The sequence below is a fragment of the Scyliorhinus canicula genome, chromosome 10, assembly GCF_902713615.1.
Source record: "Scyliorhinus canicula chromosome 10, sScyCan1.1, whole genome shotgun sequence".
NCBI lineage: Eukaryota > Metazoa > Chordata > Chondrichthyes > Carcharhiniformes > Scyliorhinidae > Scyliorhinus > Scyliorhinus canicula.
The window spans coordinates 35711904-35736871 of NC_052155.1; the positions used below are offsets into that span (position 1 = coordinate 35711904).

At 49.8% G+C, this 24968-nt stretch overlaps 1 protein-coding gene across 1 annotated transcript in view; it reads left to right on the forward strand.

The window, feature by feature from the left end:
* LOC119972301 (protein FAM135B-like) overlaps positions 1-24968 on the forward strand; it is a 543933-nt gene that overhangs the window by 440972 nt on the left and 77993 nt on the right. The window contains exons 14-15 of the mRNA XM_038808790.1: positions 1633-1802; positions 6008-6099. Coding sequence (XP_038664718.1) covers positions 1633-1802; positions 6008-6099 — 262 coding nt within the window. The remainder of the gene's footprint in view (positions 1-1632; positions 1803-6007; positions 6100-24968) is intronic.

A 24968-nucleotide genomic window follows, 5' to 3' on the forward strand; every position in this document is an offset into this window, starting at 1 on the left:
GACTCAAATTATCCACTCGGGACACTCATAGAGTATAACAAGAAAAACAAAAGTCAAAAGAAACACAGCAAGAACAAAAACAACATGAAGCGTGACAAGACCAACAACAATAGCAAGAAGCACAGCAGAAACGAGAACGACAACAGCAAGAAGAAAAGCAACATGAAGCGCGACAAGACAAACAACAATAGCAAGAAGCACAGCAGAAACGAGAACGACAACAGCAAGAATAAAAGCAACATGACGCGCAACAAGACAAACAACAACGTCAGGCACAAAGATAGCGACAACGACAGAGGCAGAAACAACAAGAATGGCAACAAACACAACAAAGTCAGGAGCAAAGATAGCGACAACAACAAAGACGGAAACGACAAAAACAGCGACAAGTACGGCAACGGAAACAACAAAAACAGGAACGACAGAAACAACAGCAATGAAACAACGACTTGTACACAATGGCACTACTTGGCACATGATGGACGATGCCACAGCACACTGCAAAACGATAACAAGACTACAAACATGTCATGGGATGACAACGAATCGCACAAACTCACGTCTGCTCCAGAACAAGCAAGCACACCAGCATCCAAGGCGGATGAGACAATAAATCAACACCACAAGCACAAAAAAAAAGTCCATGCCAGTCAACATCAGTGATGTGACCATGCAAACACCTCGGGATGACGCATTGGGTACTTAAGATAACAAGGAACACCAACAACATTCACAGCGGACTTGCAATATCGATATCACCACGTCATCAACAACAAAAAGAAAAAAAAGCTCTGAACAAATTCATCAAGTTTGGACTCATAAATGTGTTTATTAAGTTTGGACATATAAATACATTGGCTTTGTTAACTAAGGCAATAGCATCATCACTTGTATAGATACGCATATCATAAGTTACTGTTTTGTATAATTTTCCTTAATGATGTACAGAAACTATGTAATGAGAAAGAGGGGGATGTGATGATCGTAGATTGACCAGATACAAAAACAACAGAGCAAACACGAGCGGGAGAGCTATAAATACACTGGGACAGGATATACAATTTTCTTTAACGATGTTCAGAAAATATGTTAAGAGAAAAAGGGGGATGTGGTGATCACAAGTTAACCAGATGCAACACAACTGAGCGACCACTAGAGGGAGCACGGGAGAGCCATATAAATACATCAGGACAGGAAGTGAGGACACACTCTTCACAGCAGGGGGGCTGGTAAGCAGGACACAGCAAGCAAAGCTGGTAGTTAGCACTGGAAGGTAGTTCTAGGTCGAGCTCTGGAAACTGAACGAACCCACAATAAAGCATCTTCTCCACACTTGAGACTGCGAGCTTTATTAAGACACGAGGAACAACACAGGTCCCTGATCCCAGACTGCAAATCAAGGCCTTGATATCCCCCCTTTCCTAATATGGAGAGTTACGTTATCGCTGAAGTGCTTACATTATAAACCTTTTGAAATGTTTAAAGTTGTAAAAAAGAATATTTACCATGTTCAAGTAGTGATTGTAGCTCCGAGGTGAAAACCAAGGACAAGGGTAATGTACCATCCAAAGCCCCTCTGTATGCTAAATATATATAAATAAAGATCTCAACTTTGCAACTTTTTTATTGCAGTTTTGTACTGGCCAAGGGAGAGCTGCTAAAGGGACTGAAGTTTGATGGCTTATTGTACAGTGACCTGCCCCTTCTCGCTTCTGATATCCCTTACTTCACCCCAGAAGAAGAAGAGGAGGAGAATTTGGAGGAGGGAATCCACCTGATTATTTGTGTTCATGGATTGGACGGTAGGTAACAACTGTGGAGTTAGATTTAGAATATGCCTCACTCAGCCAGCAGGAGAGGAGAATTTATAACCGGTCTGTCCAACCACAGGTCAGTATCTCTAAACACGGTCACTGTCTGTGCGGAGTCTGCACGTTCTCCCCGTGTCTGCATGGTTTCCTCCCACAGTCCAAAGATGTACAGGTTAGATGGATTGGCCTTGCTAAATTGCCCTTAGTGTCCAAAATGGTTGGGTGGGGTTACTGAGTTACAGGGGTTACAGGGATAGGGTGCAGGTGTGGGCATAAGTAGGGTGCTCTTTCCAAGGGCCGGTGCAGACTCGATGCGCCAAATGACCTCCTTCTGCACTGTAAATTCTGTGATTTCTATGATTTCATTCTATCATTCTCCACACATATCCCGCTTCCCCCTTCCAAACCCTGCTTCCTTCTGTATCCATGCTGGAGTAGAAATTCTCCCTACTTCACTTGCAACTGCCATCTGAACATCAGTAACCAGCATGCAGGATCACCCAAGCAGATCGCAGATTTTGCTCAGTTAGATCCTGAAGACATGACTAGAAGCACTGAATCTGTCTCACCCCGTAAATAGTTGTTGTGTTAATAAACATTTACAGTACATTCATAACTGATGGAGCCAAGTTCCTACATTTGGCGATGAGGTAAAAAAGCAGCAAGTGCACTTGCAAGGTTATCAACAGAGAACCTGGTCTAGTTGAAGTCAAAGTAGAAGAGAGCTGCAGAGATAACTGTATTGGGTGGAGCGGATCCCTTTGTTCCCTCTGCTGAAGATTAGGTACGGTATGTTGAGCGATGAGAATATTTCTGTAAAGCAAACAGAGTTGAGGAGGAGGGAATAAAGCAGGCAATGTTATTAAGCCTGCGTGGAACCCAAACCTATAATTGAATCCATTGCCTTGCATTCCCAAGCGCGCCCAAAGCAGGCTCAATTGTAGAGATCGGTGGATTTGGTAAAAGGACATTTCCACCCAAAGCACTCCATAATTTTGCAACAATTTAAATTCAATTCCACATTTGCAACCTACATAGCAAGGCTTAGTAAAATACCAACTTTTTAACTGTAGTAGCTATCCCCTGTAAGGGCAATCTTCTAAAGGGTCATGTGTCCTGCTCATCCAATCGGTAATTAGCAAACGGGATCACCTAAGCAGAGTGTAATTTTACTCAGTTTAGATCCTAGAGGCATTACTGGAAGCACTGAATCTGCATCACCCCGTAAATAGTTGTGTTAATCAGCATTTATCAGACTTAATCCCCAATCAAACAATGATTCTGTCACAATTTGTGACAGACCGCAAGAAACCTCAGAGAGTCATGAACACAGCCCAGTCCATCACACGAACCTGCCTCCCATCCATTGACTCTCTGTACACCTCCCGCTGCCTGGGGAAAGCGGGCAGCAAAATCAAAGACCCCTCCTACCCGGCTTACTCACTCTTCCAACTTCTTCCATCAGGCAAGAGATACGAAAGTCTGAGAGCATGCACAAACTGATTCAAAAACTGCTTCTTCCCGCTGTTACCAGACTCCTAAATGACCCTCTGATGGACTGACCTGATTAATACTACACTCCTTGTGTTTCCCAAATATGTATTTTCCTTTTATTTTATTTTCATGTATTTAATGATCTGTTTGAGCTGCTCGCAGAAAAGTACTTTACACTGTACCTCGGCACACGTGACAATAAACAAATCGAATCCAACTTGGCTGTTCCCCAGTATGACTTCACCGCTTCCTTAAGTGTAAAGAACGCAAACTTAAACGGATATGGCAAACAACAGGTTGAACCATTCACCGACAGGTTTGTCTGAACCACAAAAGCATTATCGAAAATTGATCGCTAATCCTGGAGCATCCAGGATTGGAATGTAACTTCCCTATTCAGGGAGAGAGGCAAAAAATAGGAAACTATAGACCAGTTAAATTGACCTTTGTGGTGGGGAAGTTGCTGGAATCAGTCATTAAGGAGGAGATGACTGAACATTTGGAAAGACAAAGTTCAGCATGGTTTTATAAAGGGTAAATCAGGCTTGACTAACCTTGCTTGAGTTCTTTGAGGACATAGCCAGCAAGGTGGATAATGGGGAACCTGTGGATGTGGTATATCTAGACTTCGAGAAAGCATTTGACAAGATTCCGCATAAAAGACTGATCCAGAAGGTGAGCTCGCAGGAGGTTGGGGGTAGAATACTAGATTGAGAATTGGCTGACTGACAGAATGCAGAGGGTAGGTTAAATGGGTCCTTCTCTGGCTTGCAAACTGTAACTAGTGGGATGCCACAGGGTTCAGTCCTCAACTGTTTACAAGCTATATACATTATCTGCAAGTAGGGATAAAGAGTAACATAGAAAATTTTGTGGATGACACTAAAATAGGTGGGAAAGCAGATAGTGAAGAGGAGATACAGATTTTACAGACGGATATAGATAGGCTGGGAGATTGGGCCAAAATTTGGTAGATGGGGTTTAATCTGGATAAGTATGAGGTTATCTATTTTGGCAAATTATTATCTAAATGGAAAACAGATTCAAAATGCATCTGGGCAGAGGGATCTGGATGCCTTTGTTCATGAATCGTAGAAAGACTGTATGCAGGTACAAAATGTAATAAGAAAGGCAAATGTTGGCACAGTGGTTAGCACTTCTGCCTCATAGCGCCAGGGACCCGGATTCGATTCCAATCTCGGGTGACAGTCTGTGTGGAGTTTGCACTTTCTCCCCATGTCTGCAAGGGTTTCCTCCGGGTGCTCCGGTTTGCTCCCACAGTTCAAAGATGTGTAGGTTAGGTGGATTGTCCATGCTAAATTGCTCCGAGGTGGGGGTTACAGGGATAGAGTGGGGGATTGGGCCTAGATATGGTGCTCTTTTAGAGGGTCGATGCAGACTCGATGGGCCGAATGGCCTCCTTCTGCACTGTAGGGATTCTATGATTCTATGGAATATTGGTGTTTATTGCAAAAGGACAGGAATATAAAAGTAGAGAAGTGTTGTTGCAATTGTATAGAGTATTGGTGAGATCACATCTGGAGTATTGTGTCCAATTTTGGTCTCCTTATTTGAGGATGATGTGATGGCATTGGAAGCAGTTCAGAGGATGTTCACCAGATTAATTCCGGGAATTAAGGGGTTGACGTATGAGGAGAGATTAAGCAGTTTGGGTTTATACTCGCTGGAGTTTAGAAGGATGAGAGGAGATCTGATTGAACTATATAAGATACTAAAAGAGATTGATGAAGTAAATGTAGACCAAATGTTCCCCCTTGTAGGGCACTCTAGAATGATAGGTTGAGAGGTGGTAGATGTGGAAATGAGATGAGGAGGAATGACTCACAGAGGTTGGTGAATTTGTGGAACTCGCCGCCAGTTATTGCGGTGGAATCTGAGTCATTAAATGATTTCAAGAAGGAGATAGATATATTTCTGATTTAAAAAAAAAAAAACAGGTTAAAGGGATATGGGCAGCAGGTAGGGAGGTGGTTTTGAGACCAGGAGTGATCAGCCATGATCTGATTGAATGACGGAGCAAGCTAGAATTGCCTACTTCTGCTCCTAATTCCTATGTTCCTCTCTCTGATTCCACTGCTGCACAATGCAGGATGGCGGGGGGGAGAGGGGCGCAGGGGGGTTGTTGCACATGCCCAGAAACTAGCTGGAGTCTTGGTGCACTGCAATCCTCTAAAACCTCTCCTGTTGCACCTGTACTGCAAACAATTTATAAATTATTGCTCGCGTTTTGAAATTTGACAGTCTTATATTTGTCCTGATGAGAGCAAGATGCAAAGACATAACAGCATGTCTCTCTTTTCGGCAATATTCAAGTTCTTTATTACCAAGCGATAATTGGTTGCACCTTTCCTAGTGGAAATTGCATTTCCTGAGACAAAAACTGAACCCTTCTTCATGAAGTTAGTGTTTCGTGTTGTGGCACAAATACATTCATGGCAACAAACTTTCAGAAGCCAATCTTCATCCTACATTTCCATTGCCAACCGCCTTGATGTTAATTGTCAAGTTATCCATTTTTTCTGTGGACGGCATACATAAGATCAGCTGGGTACTCGCACTAATTTAATATACTTAGCAAATATCTCAGGAATCAATGGGATCAGGAGCAGAAATTTAATTGATAGCCATCCTTTTCCAGATACATGCACTGAGTCTCGTTAATGAATAGTTGTTCTTTGCAGGTAACAGCGCAGATCTACGACTTGTGAAGACCTTCATTGAACTAGGGCTTCCTGGCGCTAAACTGGATTTCTTAATGTCTGAAAGGAACCAGGTAAGGAATGATGAGATTTAACCAGGTGACTAATCTTAACTGCAGGGAATAAGCTCTTGATTCTTTGCTAATCATAAGATCTCTTCGAACAGCAGATTTTAAAGAATGGGAAAATCAGAAATAAAGATAGATAAATCTGAAAATGCATCTTCGAAACATGGTCCTTGCCTTTCTCTTTTCACTGATGGATCAACCTTCAGAGCCACTTCTGTTATGTTCTACATTGATATGTTAGGAGGAATCTTGATCCATGGCAGTTTAAACTTATTGTTCAGGCTTTACGCTCCTGTGGGATGTTTTACTAAATTAAAGGTATCATATAAACATGTTGTTGTTGTGAAGGAGGAAACATGCCAAGGGGAGGACAAGGCAACCATGGCTGACAAGGGAAGTCAAGGACAGCATAAAAGCAAAGGTTAAAGCATACATGATGGTGAAGATTAGTGGAAAGCTTGGGCAGCACGGTGCCACAGTGGGTTAGCTCTACTGCCTCACGGCGCCGAGGTCCCAGGTTCAATCCCGGCTCTGGGTCACTGTCCATGTGGATGGGGAGAATATCAAATATGAATGTAAGCTACCTAGTAATATAAAAGAAGATTGCAAGAGTCTTTTTCGACAAATAAAAGGTAAGAGAGAGGCAAGAATGGGGATTAGACCACTTGCCAATGAGGCTGAAGAAGTAGTAACGGAACAAAGAAATGGCAGAGGAACTGAATAGGTAGTTTGCATCGGTCTTCATGGTGGAAGACACCAGTGGCATACCAGAACTTCAAGAGTGTCACACCTTCACAGGTGTGTGTAGTGGCCATCACCAAGGAGAAGGTGCTGGGGAAACTGAAAGGTCTGTAGGTGGATAAATCACCCGGACCTGATGGACTACACTCCAGGGTCCTGAAGGAGCTGATTGAGAAGATTGTGGAATCACTGGAGACAGGGAGGGTCCCAGAGGATTGGAAAATGGCTAATATAACACGCTGTTTAAGAAGGGAGGAAAGCAAAAGACATGAAATTATAGGCTGGTTAGCCTGACTTTGGTTGTTGGTAAGATTTTAGAGTCTATTAATAAGGATGAAGTACTTAGAAAGTGCATGGTAAAATAGGACTGAGTAAGTATAGCTTCGTCAAGGGAAAGTGATGGGCTGGATCCTCCGCCCCGCCGTGCCACATTTCTTTTTCAGCACGCCGGCAGGATGCTCCATTTCGCTGGCTGGTTAATGGGATTTCCCATTGTGGGGCAACCCCACGCCGTCGGGAATCCCTGGGCTGCAGGCAAAATGGAGCATCCCGACGGCGGAGAATCCAGCCCATGTCTGACAAATGTGTTAGAATTCTTCAAGGAGGTAACAAGGAAGGTTAGAAAAAGGAGAGTAATTGGACGTGAAGTTATGGAGGAAAGAAAATTCCCTTAATGGGCAGTGTGCTGGTTCCAGTCGCACACCAGGAGCAATTGCAAAATCACCGATCATTATAGCGGAGGGTGAAAAACAGCCTTGTTGGGAAGGAACTGGTTCAACAACACCCTAGTTAATCTGGAGCAGGTTTTTTCATGGTGTGGTGAATGTATTGCTACTACAATTCATCACTGTATTGTATTGTATTATGTTGATGCCCTTGTGGGCTCCGCCTGTGGCTCCATTCCCTCCACCCCCTCGGGGGTGGTATATAAACCTGTAAGCCTGTAGGCAGCACTCAGTACAGACCAGCCGCAGGTAGGCACAGATCTAACTTATTAAAACCACTGTTCACTTCTACCAATCGTCTCATGTGAATTGATGGTCGCATCAATTTAATAAGCTACGATATCGCAATGGAAGCCGCCCTCAAATCTGATCGACTGGAACTCGACCCACAGGCAGCTGAAGCCAAAGGAATCTTTTGACACTGGCTCCGCTGCTTTGAGGCCTACCTTGCCGCCTCCTCCTCACCCGCTGTCACCAAGGCACAGAAGGTGAGTCTCCTCCATGCCCGGGTGAGCCACAGAATCTCCGTACTAATCGAAGCCGCGACCTGAAAAAAGACATTATGTGAGGCCGGTGAACGAAGTGTTCACACGTCATCTCCTCACCACACGTCATCAATGCCCCAGGGAATCGCTGGAGGAATATCTTTGCGACCTGAGGGTATTTGCTCAAAACTGTAACTACAAGGACGTCACAGACTCGCAGCATTTGGAACTCTCCATCCGGGACACCTATGTGGCTGGAGTCCGATCCAACTATGTCAGACAGCGCCTGCTCGAAAAGGGTGCCCTCGACCTAGAAGAGATGGTAAAACTATCTACCTCATTAGAGGTAGCCTTCCAGAGCCTAAATGCATTGCCCTCCGACCACGCGATTTCCTCGTGGGCGCCGGAGGCACGGCCATCACCCGACCCGAGGGTGTCCCAGGTCTGTGCCGCGCGGCTGCCCGCCCAACCCGGGGGGGTTGCCCTGCTATTTCTGTGGTCAGAACCAGCACGTCAGTCAGCGTTGCCCAGCTCGGAACGCGATCTGCAGCGTCTGTGGCAAGAAAGGCCATTTTGCCAAAATCTGCTTGGCCCGACCCAAAGTTCCAAAATCGCAGGCCCAACACACAGGCCCGCAGACCCCGCAGCATGGCTGCGTGTCTGCCGGTACCGCCCCCTTTTGACGCGTCATCCACCTCATGCTATCCGTGAGGGCCACCATCTTTAACTCTACCCGACACGTGCGACTCATGGGGGCTGCCATCGTCAACGCTGCCCGACACGTGCGACCGACGGAGGCTGCCATCTTGGGATCACCCCGCTACCACCGACCACACCGGCTACCCGCAGCTTGGCCCTGTCACTCTCGACCAGTCACGGTCCAAGCACCTCAAGAACTCCATGATGGCTGTTCGGGTCAATGGGCACGAAACACCCTGTCTGTTTGACTCTGGGAGCACGGAGAGCTTCGTACATCCAGACACGGTAAGGTGCTGTTCCCCCCAGATTTCCCCCGCATCCCAAACAATCTCCCTTGCTTCTGGATCACATTTATTGCAGATCCGGGCGTACTGTGTCACGAACCTCGCGATACACGGCGCCGAGTACGCCAATTTTAAACTCTATGTCCTCCCCCATCTCTTTTTTTTTAAATAATTTTTATTGAAGAGATTTTTTACATGAGAATATTTACCCCCCCTAACCATAGACTATTACAAGATATTCCCTCTTAACAGATATCCCCCCCCCGCCCGACCCCCCGCGCGCACTGTCCCTCCCCCCCCTCTCCCCCCCCAAAAAAAAAACAAACAAAGCAACAATTAACATCAAACATGAACTGCGAACAAATTTGTCCGCATTACAACCTTAAGTAACCCACCGCACCCGTTGTTGCCACCCCCCCCCCCTCCCCCCTCCCCCCTCCCCCCCCCCCCCCCCCGGGTTGCTGCTGCTGCGACCTCTGCACCCTATCTTTGAGCCAAAAAGTCGAGGAAGGGCTGCCACCGCCTGAAGAACCCTTGTACCGACCCTCTCAGGGCGAATTTGACCCTTTCCAACTGGATAAAGCTTGCCATGTCATTAATCCAAGTTTCCACGCTTGGAGGCCTTCCACTGTATCAGTATCCTTCTTCGCGCAACTAGGGACGCAAAGGCCAGTATTCCGGCCTCTCTCGCCTCCTGTACCCCCCGGCTCCACCCCAACCCCAAAGATCGCTAGCCCCCATCCTGGTTTGACCCTGGATCCCACCACCCTCGACACCGTCCTTGCCACCCCCTTCCAGAACTCCTCCAGTGCCGGACATGCCCAAAACATATGGACATGGTTCGCTGGACTTCCCGAACACCTGACACATCTGTCCTCACCCCCAAAGAACCGACTCATCCTTGTCCCCGTCATATGGGCTCTATGTAGCACCTTAAATTGAATGAGGCTAAGCCTCGCACACGAGGAGGAAGAATTAACCCTCTCCAGGGCATCGGCCCATGTCCCATCCTCTATCTGCTCTCCCAGCTCCCCCTCCCACTTGTCTTTCAGCTCCTCTACTGATGCCTCCTCAGCCTCCTGCATCACTTTGTATATGTCCGATATCCTCCCCCCTCCGACCCAGACCCCCGATAGCACCCTATCGCTCGCCCCCCTGCTGGGGAGCAAGGGGAACCCTTCCACCTGGCGGCTAGCAAATGCCTTCACCTGCAAATGTCGAAACACGTTTCCCGGGGGGAGCCCGAATTTCTCCTCCAGCTCTCTCAGGCTCGCAAACCTCCCATCTACAAACAGATCCTTCAGCTGCCTGATGCCCACCCTGTGCCAGCTCTGAAATCCCCCGTCCATGTTCCCCGGGGTGAATCTATGGTTCCCTCTTAACGGTGCCTCCATCAGACCTCCCACTTCCCCCCTGTGTCGCCTCCACTGCCCCCAGATCTTGAGGGTGGCCGCCACCACCGGGCTCGTGGTGTACCTCGTGGGAGGGAGCGGCCATGGCGCCGTTACTAGGGCCCCCAGGCTTACATTGCCACAGGACGCCCTCTCCATTCGTTTCCAAGCTGCCCCCTCCCCTTCCATCATCCACTTACGCACCATCGACACATTAGCCGCCCAGTAATACCCCGAAAGGTTGGGTAATGCCAGCCCCCCACTCTCCCTACTCCGCTCCAAGAAGACCCTCCTCACCCTTGGGGTGCCATGCGCCCACACGTAGCTCATGATGCTGCTCGTCACCTTTTTGAAGAAGGCCCTAGGGAGGAAGATGGGCAAGCACTGAAATAAAAACAAAAACCTTGGGAGGACCGTCATTTTAACGGACTGCACTCTACCCGCCAGCGACAGCGGCACCATGTCCCACCTTTTAAATTCCTCCTCCATCTGTTCCACCAGCCTAGTGAAGTTCAACTTGTGGAGAGTCCCCCAGTTCCTAGCCACCTGCACCCCTAAATATCTAAAACTCTTTCCTGCTCTCTTCAACGGGAGTCTCCCGATTCCCTCTTCCTGGTCCCCTGGGTGTATCACAAATACCTCACTCTTACCCGTTTAGCTTGTACCCCGAAAAGTCCCCGAATTCTGCTAGCAGTTCCATCACCTCCGGCATTCCCCCTTCTGGGTCTGCCACATATAGCAGCAGGTCGTCCGCGTATAGCGATACCCGGTGCTCCTCCCCGCCCCTTGTCAGCCCTCTCCACCCCCCTGAGCCCCTCAGTGCCATCGCCAACGGTTCAATTGCCAGTGCGAAGAGCAGGGGGGACAAGGGGCACCCCTGTCTGGTCCCCCGGTGGAGCCCAAAATACTCCGATCTCCTACCATTCGTCACTACACTTGCCGTCGGGGCCGAATAGAGCAGCTTCACCCATTTAATAAATCCCTCCCCAAATCCAAACCGTTCCAGCGTCTCCCACAGGTACTTCCACTCCACCCTATCAAATGCTTTCTCCGCGTCCAATGCCACCACTATCTCCGCCTCCCCCTCCACTGCCGGCATCATGATGACGTTTAGCAGTCTCCGCACGTTCGTATTAAGCTGCCGCCCTTTCACAAAACCCGTCTGGTCCTCGTGTATCACCCCTGGCACACAATCCTCTATCCTGGTAGCCAGGATCTTTGCCAGCAGCTTGGCGTCCACATTTAGGAGCGAGATAGGCCTATATGACCCACACTGCACGGGGTCCTTGTCCCGCTTCAAGATCAGAGAGATCAGTGCCTGCGACATTGTCGGGGGCAGATCCCCCCCTCCCATGCCTCGTTGAAGGCTCGCACCAGCACAGGGCCCACCAGATCCGCATATTTTTTGTAAAATTCCACCGGGAACCCGTCTGGCCCCGGCGCCTTCCCCGACTGCATATGCCCAATCCCCTTGACTAGCTCCTCTAACCCTATCTGCGCCCCCAGCCCCTCTACCAGCTCCTCTTGGACCTTGGGGAACCTCAGTTTGTTCAAGAAGCCCTCCATCCCCCCTCCCCTCGTCGGCGGCTCTGACCGATACAGCTCCTTATAGAAGTCTCTGAAAACCCCATTTACTTCTGGCCCCTTCTGCACTATGTTCCCACCCCTCTCCCTCACTCCCCCAATTTCTCTAGCCGCATCCCGCTTGCGGAGCTGATGCGCCAGCATCCTACTCGCCTTCTCCCCATACTCATAAATCGCGCCCTGCGCCCTTCTCCACTGTGCCTCCGCCTTTCTGGTGGTCAACAGGTCAAACTTAGCCTGCAAACTACGCCGTTCCCCCAGCAGCCCCTCCTCTGGTGCCTCCGCATATTTCCTATCCACGTCCAGAAGCTCCCCAACCAGCCTCTCCCTCTCCTGTCTCTCCCTCCTTTCCCTATGTGCCCGTATGGAGATCAGCTCCCCCCGGATCACCGCCTTCAGGGCCTCCCATACCATCCCCACCTGCACCTCCCCCGTGTCATTAATGTCCAGATATCTCTCAATGCTCTTCCGGACCCTCTTACACACCTCCTCATCCGCCAGCAACCCCACATCCAGACGCCACAGCGGACGCTGGTCTCGCACCTCTCCCATTTCCAAATCTACCCAGTGTGGCGCGTGGTCTGAGACCGCTATGGCCGAGTACTCCACTTCCCGTACTTTCGGGATCAGTCCCCTGCTTAATACAAAAAAGTCAATTCTAGAATAGACTCTGTGGACATGGGAGAAAAAGGAATACTCCCTCGCCCTCGGCCTCCCAAACCTCCAGGGGTCCACCCCTCCCATCTGCTCCATAAACCCCTTTAACACTTCTGCCGCTGCCGGCCTCCTACTCGTCCTTGGACTCGATCTGTCCAACACGGGGTCCAGCACTGTGTTGAAGTCCCCCCCCGTGATCAGGCCCCCTGCCTCCAGGTCCGGAATGAGGCCCAGTAGGCGCCTCATGAAGCCAGCGTCGTCCCAGTTCGGGGCATACACGTTAACCATCACCACTTTCTCCCCCTGCAGCCTACCCTTCACCATGACATATCTACCCTCTTTATCCGCCACCACCTCCGCCGCCACGAACGACACCCTCTTCCCTACCAGGATCGCCACCCCTCGGTTCTTTACGTCCAGTCCTGAGTGGAACACTTGTCCCACCCACCCCCTTCTCAGGCGGACCTGGTCCGCCACCTTCAAATGGGTCTCTTGTAGCATTGCTACATCCGCCTTCAGCCCCTTCAAATGCGAGATTACTCTCGTTCTCTTGACCGGCCCATTCAGCCCCCTCACATTCCAAGTTATCAGCCGGGTCGAAGGGCAGCCCGCCCCTTTCCCCCGCCGACTAGCCATATCCTGTCACCTGCTCGCCCCGAGTCAGCCCTCCCTTTCTGACCCGCTCCCCATGGCGATGGTGCCCCCCCCCCCCCCCCCCCCCCCACCCCTCCAGTCCTCAACTTCTCCTCCCTGGCCTTTTCAGCAGCAACCCGGTGGCCCCCCCCTTCCCCCCTCCCCCTCCCCCCCCCACCCCCCTCCCCCTCCCCCCCCCCCCACCCCCCTCCCCCCCCAGGCTAGGACCCTTCCTAGCCGCGACGCACCCTCCATAGTACTTCCGTGAGTCAGCTGGTTTACGCTGACCCGGCTGCCCCTGCCACACTCCGGCTCCTCCCGGCATGGGGGGACGTCCCCCCCCTTACCACCCCTCCTTGACCCCGCTCCAGCGCGGGAAAGGGAGCCATTGCTGACCACGCCCCTTACTCCCACCCCCCTCCCTCCTCTGCCCCGTGCGCGGGAAACCAGAGGAAAGCCCGCGCTTTCGCCCTTCCCCTCCCCGCCCCTCCATCTTCAGTTCCACCCCCGTCCCCGATCTCCCACCGATAAATACAAAACAACCAAAAACCCCACAAGAAACACATACCCCCGGCACTCCCCCCCCACCCCACCATAACATTATAAATAACAGGAAAAAGAGAGAAAAAACTGGTATAGAGAACAAAAAGGGTCCAAAAATACGGCCAAGTAAAATCCAGCCAACAGAAAGCCACGTGTCCAGCTTAAAGTACCAGAGCGGCAACGACCGCCAAGTATCCCCTGGTTCTAATTCGAGTCCAGCTTTTCTTCCTGGACAAAGGCCCACGCCTCCTCCGGGGACTCGAAATAGTGGTGCTGGTCCTTGTAGGTCACCCACAAGCGCGCTGGCTGCAGCATCCCGAATCTAATTCTCCTGGCATGCAGCACCGCCTTCGTCCGGTTGAACCGGGCCCGCCGCTTTGCCACCTCCGCACTCCAGTCCTGAAAGATCCTCACCGTCGAGTTCTCCCATTTGCTGCTCCTCTCTCTCTTGGCCCACCTCAGCACCCTCTCCCGGTCACTGAATCGCTGGAACCGAACCAGCACCGCCCTCGGGGGTTCGTTTGCTCTTGGCTTCCTGGCCATTACTCTGTAGGCCTCCTCCAATTCCAGGGGCGAAGGGACGGCCCCTGCCCCCATCAGTGAGCCCAGCATTTCTGCCACATACCCCTGAAGGTCCGACCCCTCCAGCCCTTCTGCCAGGCCCAGGATCCTCAGGTTTTTCCGCCTCATGCGGGTATCCATCTCCTCCAATCGGTTTTGCCATCTCAGGTGGAGTGCCTCGTGCACCTCCACCTTTCCCACGAGGACCGTGGCCTCCTCCTCCCTCACAGTCATCTCCTGCTGCAGCTCCCGAATTGACGCCTCTTGGGTCGCCTGTGCCCCCATCAGCCTGGTGGTCGTCGCGTTCATCGACTCCAGCAGCTCCACTTTCAGCTCCGTGAAGAAGCGCAGGAGAGCGGCCTGCTGCTCCGCCGCCCATGTCCTCCAGTCCTCGGGTGCGCCGCCGGCCGCCATTTTGGATTTCTTCCCCCGCTTTTTTCGGGGAGCTGCTGCCGCTTTTTTTCCTGCCCCACTTCGGGTGACGACCATAAATTTGACGGGGTTCTCCTCTGGGAACCTTCCCCCACCGGGAATTGCCGTTCCAGCGCCGTTAGGGGCCCTCCAACCGGCCTGAAAACACCTTCCTAACAGGAGCAGCCAAACGTGCGACTTAGCTAGTCATAGCCGCAACCGGAAGTCCGTCTCCTCCCCCATCTCTGCGCTTCTCTCCCGTTAGGACTGGACTTCCAGTGCAACCTCAGAAGCCTGACCCTGAGGTTCGGTGGACCCCGACCCCTCTCACCGTATGTAGCCTCGCGACCCTTAAGGTCACCTCTCCTTCGCTCTTCACGAACCTCACCTCCGACTGTAAACCCGTCGCCACCAGGAGCAGGCGGTACAGTGCCCAGGACAGGAATTTTGTCAAGTCGGAGGTCCAGCGGCTCTTGAGGAAGGGGATCATCGAGGCCAGTAATAGCCCCAATAGGATCATGGAGAGCCCAAGTGGTGGTCGTCAGGACCGGGGAAAACAACAGGATTGTTGTAGACTACAGCCAGACCATAAATCGGTACACGCAACTCAATGCGTACCCCCTTCCTCGCATAGCAGACATGGTTAATCAGATTGCACACTACCGGGTTTTCTCCACAGTAGATCTGAAGTCCGCATACCACCAGCTTCCGATCCGCCCGGAAGGCTGCCACTACACTGCCTTTGTGGCAGACGGCCACCTCTTCCACTTCCTCAGGGTCCCCTTCGGCGTCACAAACGGGGTCTTGGTCTTCCAAAGAACGATGGACCGACTGGTTGACCAGTACGTGCTGCGGGTCACTTTCCCGTACTTGGATAACGGCACCATCTGCGGCCATGATCAGCAGGACCACGACGCTAACCTTCAGAAGTTCCTCCAAACCACCCAAGCCCTCAATCTCACCTACAACAAGGAATAATCCATTTTCCGCACAACCCGACTACCCATCCTCAGCTATGTCGTGGAAACCGGAGTCCGAGGGCCCAACCCCAACCGCATGCGCCCCCTCCTGCAACTCCCCCTTCCCCAATGCCCTGAAAAGATGCCTGGGGTTCTTTTCATATGCGCAGTGGGTCCCCAACTATGCGGACAAAGCCCGCCCACTTATCAAAGCCACCATCTTTCCCCTGATGACTGTAGCCCGCCTGGCCTTCAGCCGCATCAAGGCAGACATTACCAAGGCCGCGATGCACACGGTGGACGAGTCCATCCCCTTCCAGGTGGAGAGCGACGCGTCAGATGTCGCCCTGGCCGCTACCCTTAACCAGGCAGGCAGGCCCGTGGCCTTCTTTTCCCGTACCCTCAACGCCTCTGTGATTCGACACTTCTCTGTCGAAAAGGAAGCTCAAGCCATTATGGAAGCTTTGCGGCATTGGAGGCACTACCTGGCCGGTAGGAGGTTCACCCTCATCACTGACCAACAGTCGGTAGCCTTTATGTTCAACAACACACAGCGGGGCAAGATCAAAAATGATAAAATCTTGAGGTGGAGAATGGAACCCTCCACCTATAATTACGATATCATGTATCGTCCTGGGAAGCTCAATGAGCCCCCACATGCCCTGTCCCGCGGCACATACACCAGCGCGCAAGATGACCGACTTCGGCCCATCCACAACGACCTCTGTCACCTGGCTTCTCCACTTCATCAAGGCCCGCAACCTGCCCTACTCCACTGAGGAGGTCAGGGCCATGACCAGGGACTGCCAAGTCTGCGCGGAGTGCAAGCCACACTTCTATCGGCCAGACAAGGCCCACTTGGTGAAGGCATCCCGCCCCTTTGAGCGCCTCAGCGTCAATTTCAAAGAGCCCCTCCCCTCCACTGACCCCAACTTGTATTTTCTCAACGTCGTCGACGAGTACTCCCATTTCCCCTTTGCCATACCATGCCCTGACATGACCGCGGCCACTGTCATTAAGGCCCCGCACAGCATCTTCACCCTGTTCGGTTTCCCCACTTATGTCCACAGTGACCGGGCTCCTCGTTTATGAGCGATGAGCTGCATCAATACCTGCTGGTAAGGGCATTGCCTCAAGCAGGACTACCAGCTACAACCCCCGGGGAAACGGACAGGTGGAGAGGGAGAACGCGATGGTATGGAAGAGCGTCCTTCTGGCCCTACGGTCTGGAAGTCTCCGGGTTTCCCGCTAGCAGGAGGTCCTCCTCCTCCACTCTACTCCATTCGGTTGCTCCTTTGCATTTCCACGCACGAGACCCCTCACGACCGCCTATTTGTCTTCCCCAGGAAATTCACCTCCGGGGTCTCACTTCCATCCTGGCTGACAACACAAGGGCCCGTCCTCCTCCGGAAGCACGTGAAGAGCCATAAGTCCGACCCCCTGGTCGAGAGGGTCCAGCTCCTACTTGCCAACCCTCAGTATGCCTACGTGGCGCACCGCGACTGCCGACAAGATACAGTCTCCCTCCGGGATCTGGCACCCGCTGGTTCCCCAGCGACCTACCGCCCCTGCACCGAACTCCGCCCCCGCCCCTACACGGCCTAAACATACCCCCCTCCCCCATCGCCGACCCACCATGATGAAGCTCCACATGACACGCTCCCGGAGTCAATGAGCCCAACACCCATTCCCGCAGCGAAGCTGGAGCTGAAGAAATCACAGAGAACGATCAAGGCGCCGGACAGACTCGATCTGCGAGCCCACTTCACCCCCGCTGGACTTCAATTTTTAACAGGGGGTGAATGTGGTGAACGCATTGCTACTACAATTCACCACTTTTGTATTGTATTATGTTGATGGCCTTGTGGGCTCCGCCTGTGGCTCCGCCCCTTCAGGGGTGGTATATAAACCTGTAAGCCTGTAGGCGACTCTCAGTACAGAGCAGTCGCAGGCAGGCACAGATCTAGGTTATTAAAACCACTGTTCACTTTTACGAATCATCTCATGTGAATTGATGGTCGCATCACATGGGGAATCAAAATTCACAACGAAAACAGTGTGATCGGCAGGTGCCCTCAAGTAGTGAAAGCAGCAAAGATTCAAAGTATAAGGCCAACGTACAGGTTCAGACGAATGTGAGACCAGGTTAATGCAGGCCTCGTCCAGCACCCCATGCTCCTGAGGGCGGATACAGAATAAGAACTGAAATCACTTGAGCTTAAAGTAGCAGACAGTAATAGGCTACTCCCTTAGTTGAAGTACCAAAGTCAGATGGTAGTGTGGTGACTATAAGGTAACTAAATCAGGTACAGGAACATAATCCACCCATTGCTTCATCAGTTTTGGAATATCTATTCACAATCAGATCCTTTCAAAATTAGATCTTACTAATTTACGGGATGTGGGCATTGCTGGCCAGACCAGCATTTATTTCCCATTCCTAGGTTCCCTTGAGAAGGTTGTGAAAAGCTGCTTTCAAGAACCTCTGCAGTTCACGTGGTGTTGGTACACCCACAGTGATGTTAGCAAGGGTGTTCCAGGATTTTGACCCAGCGAAAGCAAAAGGACGGTGATATATTTCCAAGTCAGGATGGTGAGTGACTTGTAGAGGAAATTCCAGATTGTGTTGTTTCAGTTATCTGCTGCTCTTGTCCTTCTTGATGGCAGTGGTCATAATTTTCGTAGGTGTTGCCGAAAGAGCCTTTGTGTGTTCCTACAGTGCATCTTGTAGATGGTACACATGGCTACTACTGTGCCTCAGTGGTGGAAGGATTGAATGTTTGTGGAAAGGGTAGCAATCAAGTGGCTGGTCTGTTCTGGATGTTGTTGAACTTCTTGAGTGTTGTTGGAGCTGCACTCATGCAGGCAAGTGGAGAGTATTCCAACACACTCCTGGCGTGTGCTCTGTCATTACCTGGCACTTGTATGGTGTGGCTGTTACTTGACACTTGTCAGCACAAGCCTGGTTATTGCCCAGGTCTTTCTGCATTGGGCAAGGACTGCTTCAGTTTTTGAGGTGTCGCATTTGATACTGAGCATTGTGCAGTCATCAGTGAACATCCCCACTTCTGATCTGGTGATGGAAGGAAGGTCATTGATGAAGCAACTGAAGATGGTTGGGCCTAGGACACTACCCTGAGGAACTCCTGCAGTGATGTCCTGGAGCTGTGCTGATTGACCTCTAACCACCACAGCCATCTTCTTTTGTGCAAGTTATGACGCCAACTAGCTTCCGCCTGATTCTCCTCTCAAGTCCATTCAGCTCTTTTGTTCAAGTCTGAACCAAGGTTGTAATGAGGTCGGGGGGGGCTGAGTGATATCTAGAAGTTAAGTGCTTTCACTTCCTCTTCTTTCAGCATAAATCATTTAACTACTTTTGACATGATCAGGAGCTGTCAATCATAGCTCAATGTTTATAAACAATGTGGTTAGGTTCAAAGCAGGGTACTTGAGATGCAATTCAAGTGTAAAAGGAAATGAAAATAAACAATCCAGACACTTGGCTGTCTGGACACTCTTACCCTGTCATTTACAGCCTACTAAAAGGTTTTTCTCTTTGAAAGTGAATAGAAGCCTGGCAGATCAAATGATTTAAGGGGTTTAAAGCCTTGTTTTGTTCCTTTTGGCTTTCTATGAAGTAACAGCTGCTGCTTTCTACATCTCTGTCTGAGGCAGCTGGTATAAGGGACAGGTAAGTGAAAAAGCAGTGACCTTTCACTGTTTCTGCCTGGATTCCTCTTTAGCTTCCAGGCAGGGGTGACTGTTGGTGGGGGGAGGGTGGATCTCTAATATATGGGGGTTCTCTGATGAGGGAGTCTCTCTGATATGGGGTTGCTGGTGGGTGGAGTCTGGTGAATCGGTCTCGGGTGGGAGATCAGTGAGGGCGGGGTCTTGTCACCCCCCTGTGTGGGTACTATGGGGGTGATCCAGCTACTCCCATGCTGGGTGAGAAGGGTGAGGGCGCCCCTACTTGTCAGTGGGAGGGGGCATGATGTGGATTATTGAGGGGGGGGCGGGGGGGGGGGCTAACCGCCAGAACACAATATCAGACCGCCCGCTCAGAACGGAATCCCTCGAGCTTCCTGCCATGGGCCTGGTTTAGCACAGTGGGCTAAACAGCTGGCTGTAATGCAGAACAATGCCAGCAGCCCGGTTCAATTCCCGTACCGGCCTCCCCGAACAGGCGCGGAATGTGGCGACTAGGGGCTTTTCACAGTAACTTCATTTGAGTCTACTTGTGACAATAAGCGCTTATTATATTATTATATCTAAATTAGTATGGCAAGGGAGAGTGAATCGCTTCTTGCCTTCACTCCTCGCACCTGCACAGACCAGGAGTGATTTTACTCCGGTTGGAGGACACGGTCTCTCAAATGGAGAGTCCTGCCCTGGGTCTGTGGATTATTAGTCAAACATTACTGGACCACCGTCTCCCGTCCTCAGACAAGTGCCTTCCTGTAACTTGAGATAGACGATTACTCTATGTCGTATTTGACAATGCATACACATATGGGGCTTTTGCAGTTTCATAGGCTGCCATTTGGAGCTTTTTCAGCTCCTGGAATTTGTCAAGAATAATGAACGAAACTTTACAAGGAATTCAGTGAGTGGCGTGCTATTTGGATGACATACTGATTTCAGTTCCAAACAGGCAGACCTGAGTAAGTGACAGACTGAATAAAGTGCTGCAATGTGTGGAAAGTCACGGAGTATGGACAAAGGCATGCAACGATTCAAAACTTGGCAGCATATTTAGGGCACAGGGTAGAAAAAGATGGGTCACATCCAACCAAGAACAAGGTTTAAGTGATAGGAAATGCCCCATAAAATATCCCTAAGCTACGATTATTTTGGGGCCTTGTGAAATTCACACCGAGTTTGGGAGTGTGACACGGCATTCTAAATGTGTAAAAGCAAATAGGTGGGTGGTACAATGCTTGTATATGACAGTGTGTCCAGTGAGGTTAAGTCAGCATGTGATGCCTCTCCACATAGAGAAGGTGCTGTGATCTCCCACATGTCGAGGGGAGATAATGGAAAGGAAAGACTGGTGACATTTGCCTCATGCAGCACAGTAGCAGTGACTGAATTCATGCTCAGACAGAATTGTAGTTGATTTTTGGAGCGAGAAGGTTTCATAAATACCTGTATGCCATAGTTTCAGAATCTAAACCCACTGATGGCTATTTTGAATCCAAAGTCTCCAGTGCCCGCTTTAGCTGCGGCTGGATGCAGAGATTAGCTTTGATATGTCTGTTTATCAGTACAACATTAAGTACAGACAATCGGAAGATCACTGTGATGCTGATCCCAGGCCAAGATTACCATCCCTATCGAGCGCCCAACAGGGAAGGTGCATGTTTCTTTTCATACGTAGAGTTGCCGGTTATGGCAGAAAACATTGGTAGAATGCTCTCTGGGGCCCTGTATTGACATGGGTATATGACTATATCGCAAACCAGCTGCCAACACAGACAGGCATTTCTAAATCAGGCCTTTTTTAATGCATAAGAGTGAGTAGTAAACTGGTAAAGGTTATGTAATAAAAGAACCTCATTCAGCCCATCAAGTCTTCACCGACCCTTCGGTGAAGCTCTACCCATTTACACTCCCCTGTCCAACCCTCCCTATCCCCACAACCTAATCTGCACATCCCTGGAAATTAATGGTAATTTAGCATCGTCAGTTCACCAAACTTGCACATCTTTGGAATGTGGGAGGAAACTGGAGCACTGGGAGGAAACCCACCGAGACACGGGGAGAAGGTACCAACTCCACACAGTGAGGCCAGAATTGAACCTGGGTCCTTGGCGCTGTGAGGCAGCAGTGGTAACCACTGTGGCACCCCGTGCGGGGAACCAGAGATGTCAGGCGCGATCTACCGGCCTTGTCAGTCAGGGTGAAAAGAAGGGGGCTGGTTAGAGCGCGGTTGAGGCCAAAATTGGGAATCACGCCAAGTGTAGATCGGTTTCCAATCTAACATGCCCGCTCCCGTTGGCGAGATCGGGATCCCGCCAGGGCGTGATGAGAAACCAATAACCACCAATTAAGGCCAATCTCCATACCATTAACCAGGAAGGACCCCCTATCGAATGGTCTCCCATGATCTAATTGGCTTGCCAGCTAGTGGTCACGCCTAGTGGGCCTAATAAAAACGTGAAGCTAGCGCTATGGCTGCTCATACAGTCAGAGAGGTTGACAGCATGGAAGCAGGCTCTTCAGCCCACCCTTTCCATGCCGCCCAATTTTTACCATTAAGCTCGTGTAATTTCCCGCATTTGACCCATATCCCTCTATACCCAGCTTTCCCATATAACCGTCTAAATTATTTTTAAAAGAAAAAATTGTACCTGCTTCCAATACTGCCTCTGGCAGATGGTTCCAGACACTCACCACCCTCTGTGTGACAATATTTCCCCTCTGGACTTTTAATAACGCCGGCTGCAAGCTGCCTTCAAAGTGGCCACGAACATATTTTTAAAATGCGGCCACACTGCGAGCGGGCACGCATGCGCAGTGTGGCCGCATTTTTATTATACAGTCGCAGCCTTTTTACATGTTCAGGGGAGTTTTTATTTGATAAACGTTTACAGGAAAAAAATGCAGAAACTGAAAATGTTTTCATCCTCTAGAAATTGGAGGTTCACCACATTTCACCTAAACATTACAAGGTAAGAGAAAACGGTGGGTCGCGCAGGTCAGCTGGCATGGGCCGCGAATGTCGGCCGGCGTGGTTTGCAAAGTTCGGCCAGCGTGGGCCGCGAAGATCGGCCGGCATGGGTCATGAAGTTCGGCCGGCGTGGGTGCGAAGGTTGGCCATGTTGGGTCCCGAAAGTTGGCTGGTTGGTAAAAAAGGGTCCCCGGAAAAAAGTTTGAAAAACACTGCACTAGAGTTCCACCATATCATTCTGCATCAAACAGAGGAGCAGAGCGCAGAGTACAAATTGTTAAGCATGCTCTTCTTGTTAAACAAATGTTGGGTAAAAATTGCAAGAAATGTCAGTTGTCATTGAATTACAGACTGGTGGATTTTTTTTTTGTTTATTTATCATAACACATATACAGCTATTCCCGAGAGAAAGCCAATTGAGTTGTTTCTGAGAAGACAGCGCAGAATGAGGTTTTCATTGCTGAAGCCACATTTAGCACAGTCAGTAGAAGAAAGACAATCCAGACAGAAAGAGAATCACTACATGGGTAGAGCAAGAGAAAAAAGTCAGAATTTGAACCAGAAGTTAAAAGTGAAAGAATATCACCACAAACGGTCACCAGCAAGAGTTGTGAAAATATCTAGTCTTACGGCATATTTAATAATAATAATCGCTTATTGTCACAAGGAGGCTTCAATGAAGTTACTGTGAAAACCCCCTAGTCGCCACATTACGGCGCCAGTCGGGGAGACTCGTACGGGAATTGAACCCATGCTGCTCGTATTGTTCTACATTCCAAGCCAGCTGTTTAGCCCACTATGCTTTTGGTTATTGTGTACATATGTTTTACCTTCAGAGATCCAAGGGGGAAGTTGGGAAGGATCAAATGAGTCTGATGAATTGGACAGTTGCAATATGAATAGGGTGCCAAAAGTTACTCCAACAATTTGCCCCTGAAACCCGATCTGAGTCGGAGTCCGGCTGACATGTCCGATGAAGTGGGAAACTGAATTAAAGGTCAAGATTAAAAGCCGTCTTTGTTGGAGAAAACGTCTCCTCGGGCTCAGACCAAAATGGGCAAAGGCCCTTTCACAGGTTCCGGAAGCATGGGACAAGAAAGGAGGCATCTCACTTTGGTATAGGAAACCGGTGGTTAAGTTGGATTTTTAATTAAATAAAGCAACAAGAAATGTGTGCAAGTTGTACGGAATATCAAATTTGTGTAACATTTTCACGAAGGAGGGAGGAGTGTAATAAGACACTCGTCTGGCCATACGCGTATATCTCGTCAAACCAACATAAACCAGTTTCAGTTGGGTACTTTGAACTGCATGTGCTGCACACTTTTGTTCTGGCCTGTCAAGATATTACAGCCCTTGACCCACAGATATGCAAAGGAGGTTGGACTGGATCTTGGAAAATGGCTGCCATTTTGAGACAAACAAGGTGGTTCATTAAAACAAAGAAGACATTTTCAGCTGGAGTGCAAAAGGTGGTCAAACTGTGAATCACCATCTGGCCACCGTTGTTGGATACAATTAATGTACATGGACAACAAAACAATAGGTATTGTACCTTTAATGCAATAAATTACACCAAGGCACTTCATAGGAGCATAATCAGACAAAACAAAACCCCAGCCAAAGAAGGTGACATAAGACAGTCTTGGTCAAAGAGGAAGGGTTTAAGGAGCATCTTTTAAGGTGGAGAAGTTTAAGAATAATTTTGCACTTGTCTTTCTGGAATAGCCTGCTTGTGTTTTGGTGATGAATGTGTGGGTAAATATGATCAGTGGAATTGTGTTGGAGGTGCTCCAGTCACAGGAAAGGAGATGAAGATGAGACAATGCAGTGGGGGAAAAATGCAAAGAGAGAAAGCAAAGAGACTGACAAAGAAAACCAGCGGAGAAGGAGAATTTACACATGCGTTATCATTCCTTTGTGTCAACTCTTACAATTGTTTTTTTTATTCGATCATGGGGTGTGGGGGACGCTACCTGGGCCAGCATTTGTTGCCCACATTGCTTTGGCTCTGGAGTCGCACGTGGGCCAGACCAGGTAAGGACAGAAGATTTATTTCCCTATAGGACATGAGTGTACCAGATGGGTTTTTACGACAATTTAATTCCAGATTTTTTAAAAATCAAATTCAAATTTCACGATATGCCGTGGTGGGATTTGAACCCGAGACCCCAGATCTTTACCCTGGGTCTCTCGATTACTTGTCCAGCAACAATACCACTACGCCACAGCCTCCCCCTGGGTTGGGGGTGGGGGGGAGGTGGAGGTGGAGTCCTGAACTAATAACAACATTAGCAATATCATTGCTTTTCCCATGCATTTCTAAATACATTCTCTCACATAGCACTCACTGAATAGTGAGTAAATTTGAAGGTATAGAATTTTCACAATGTGCTCTCGGGATCTCCCGCCATGTCCTTAGCAGTAAATGGACAGAAACCCCAAAAGTTATGCAAGACGGTGAATGTACAAATGCCTCAGACAACAAATAGATGTCGAAGGTAACTGGGAAATGGGCCGTACTCCAGTCAA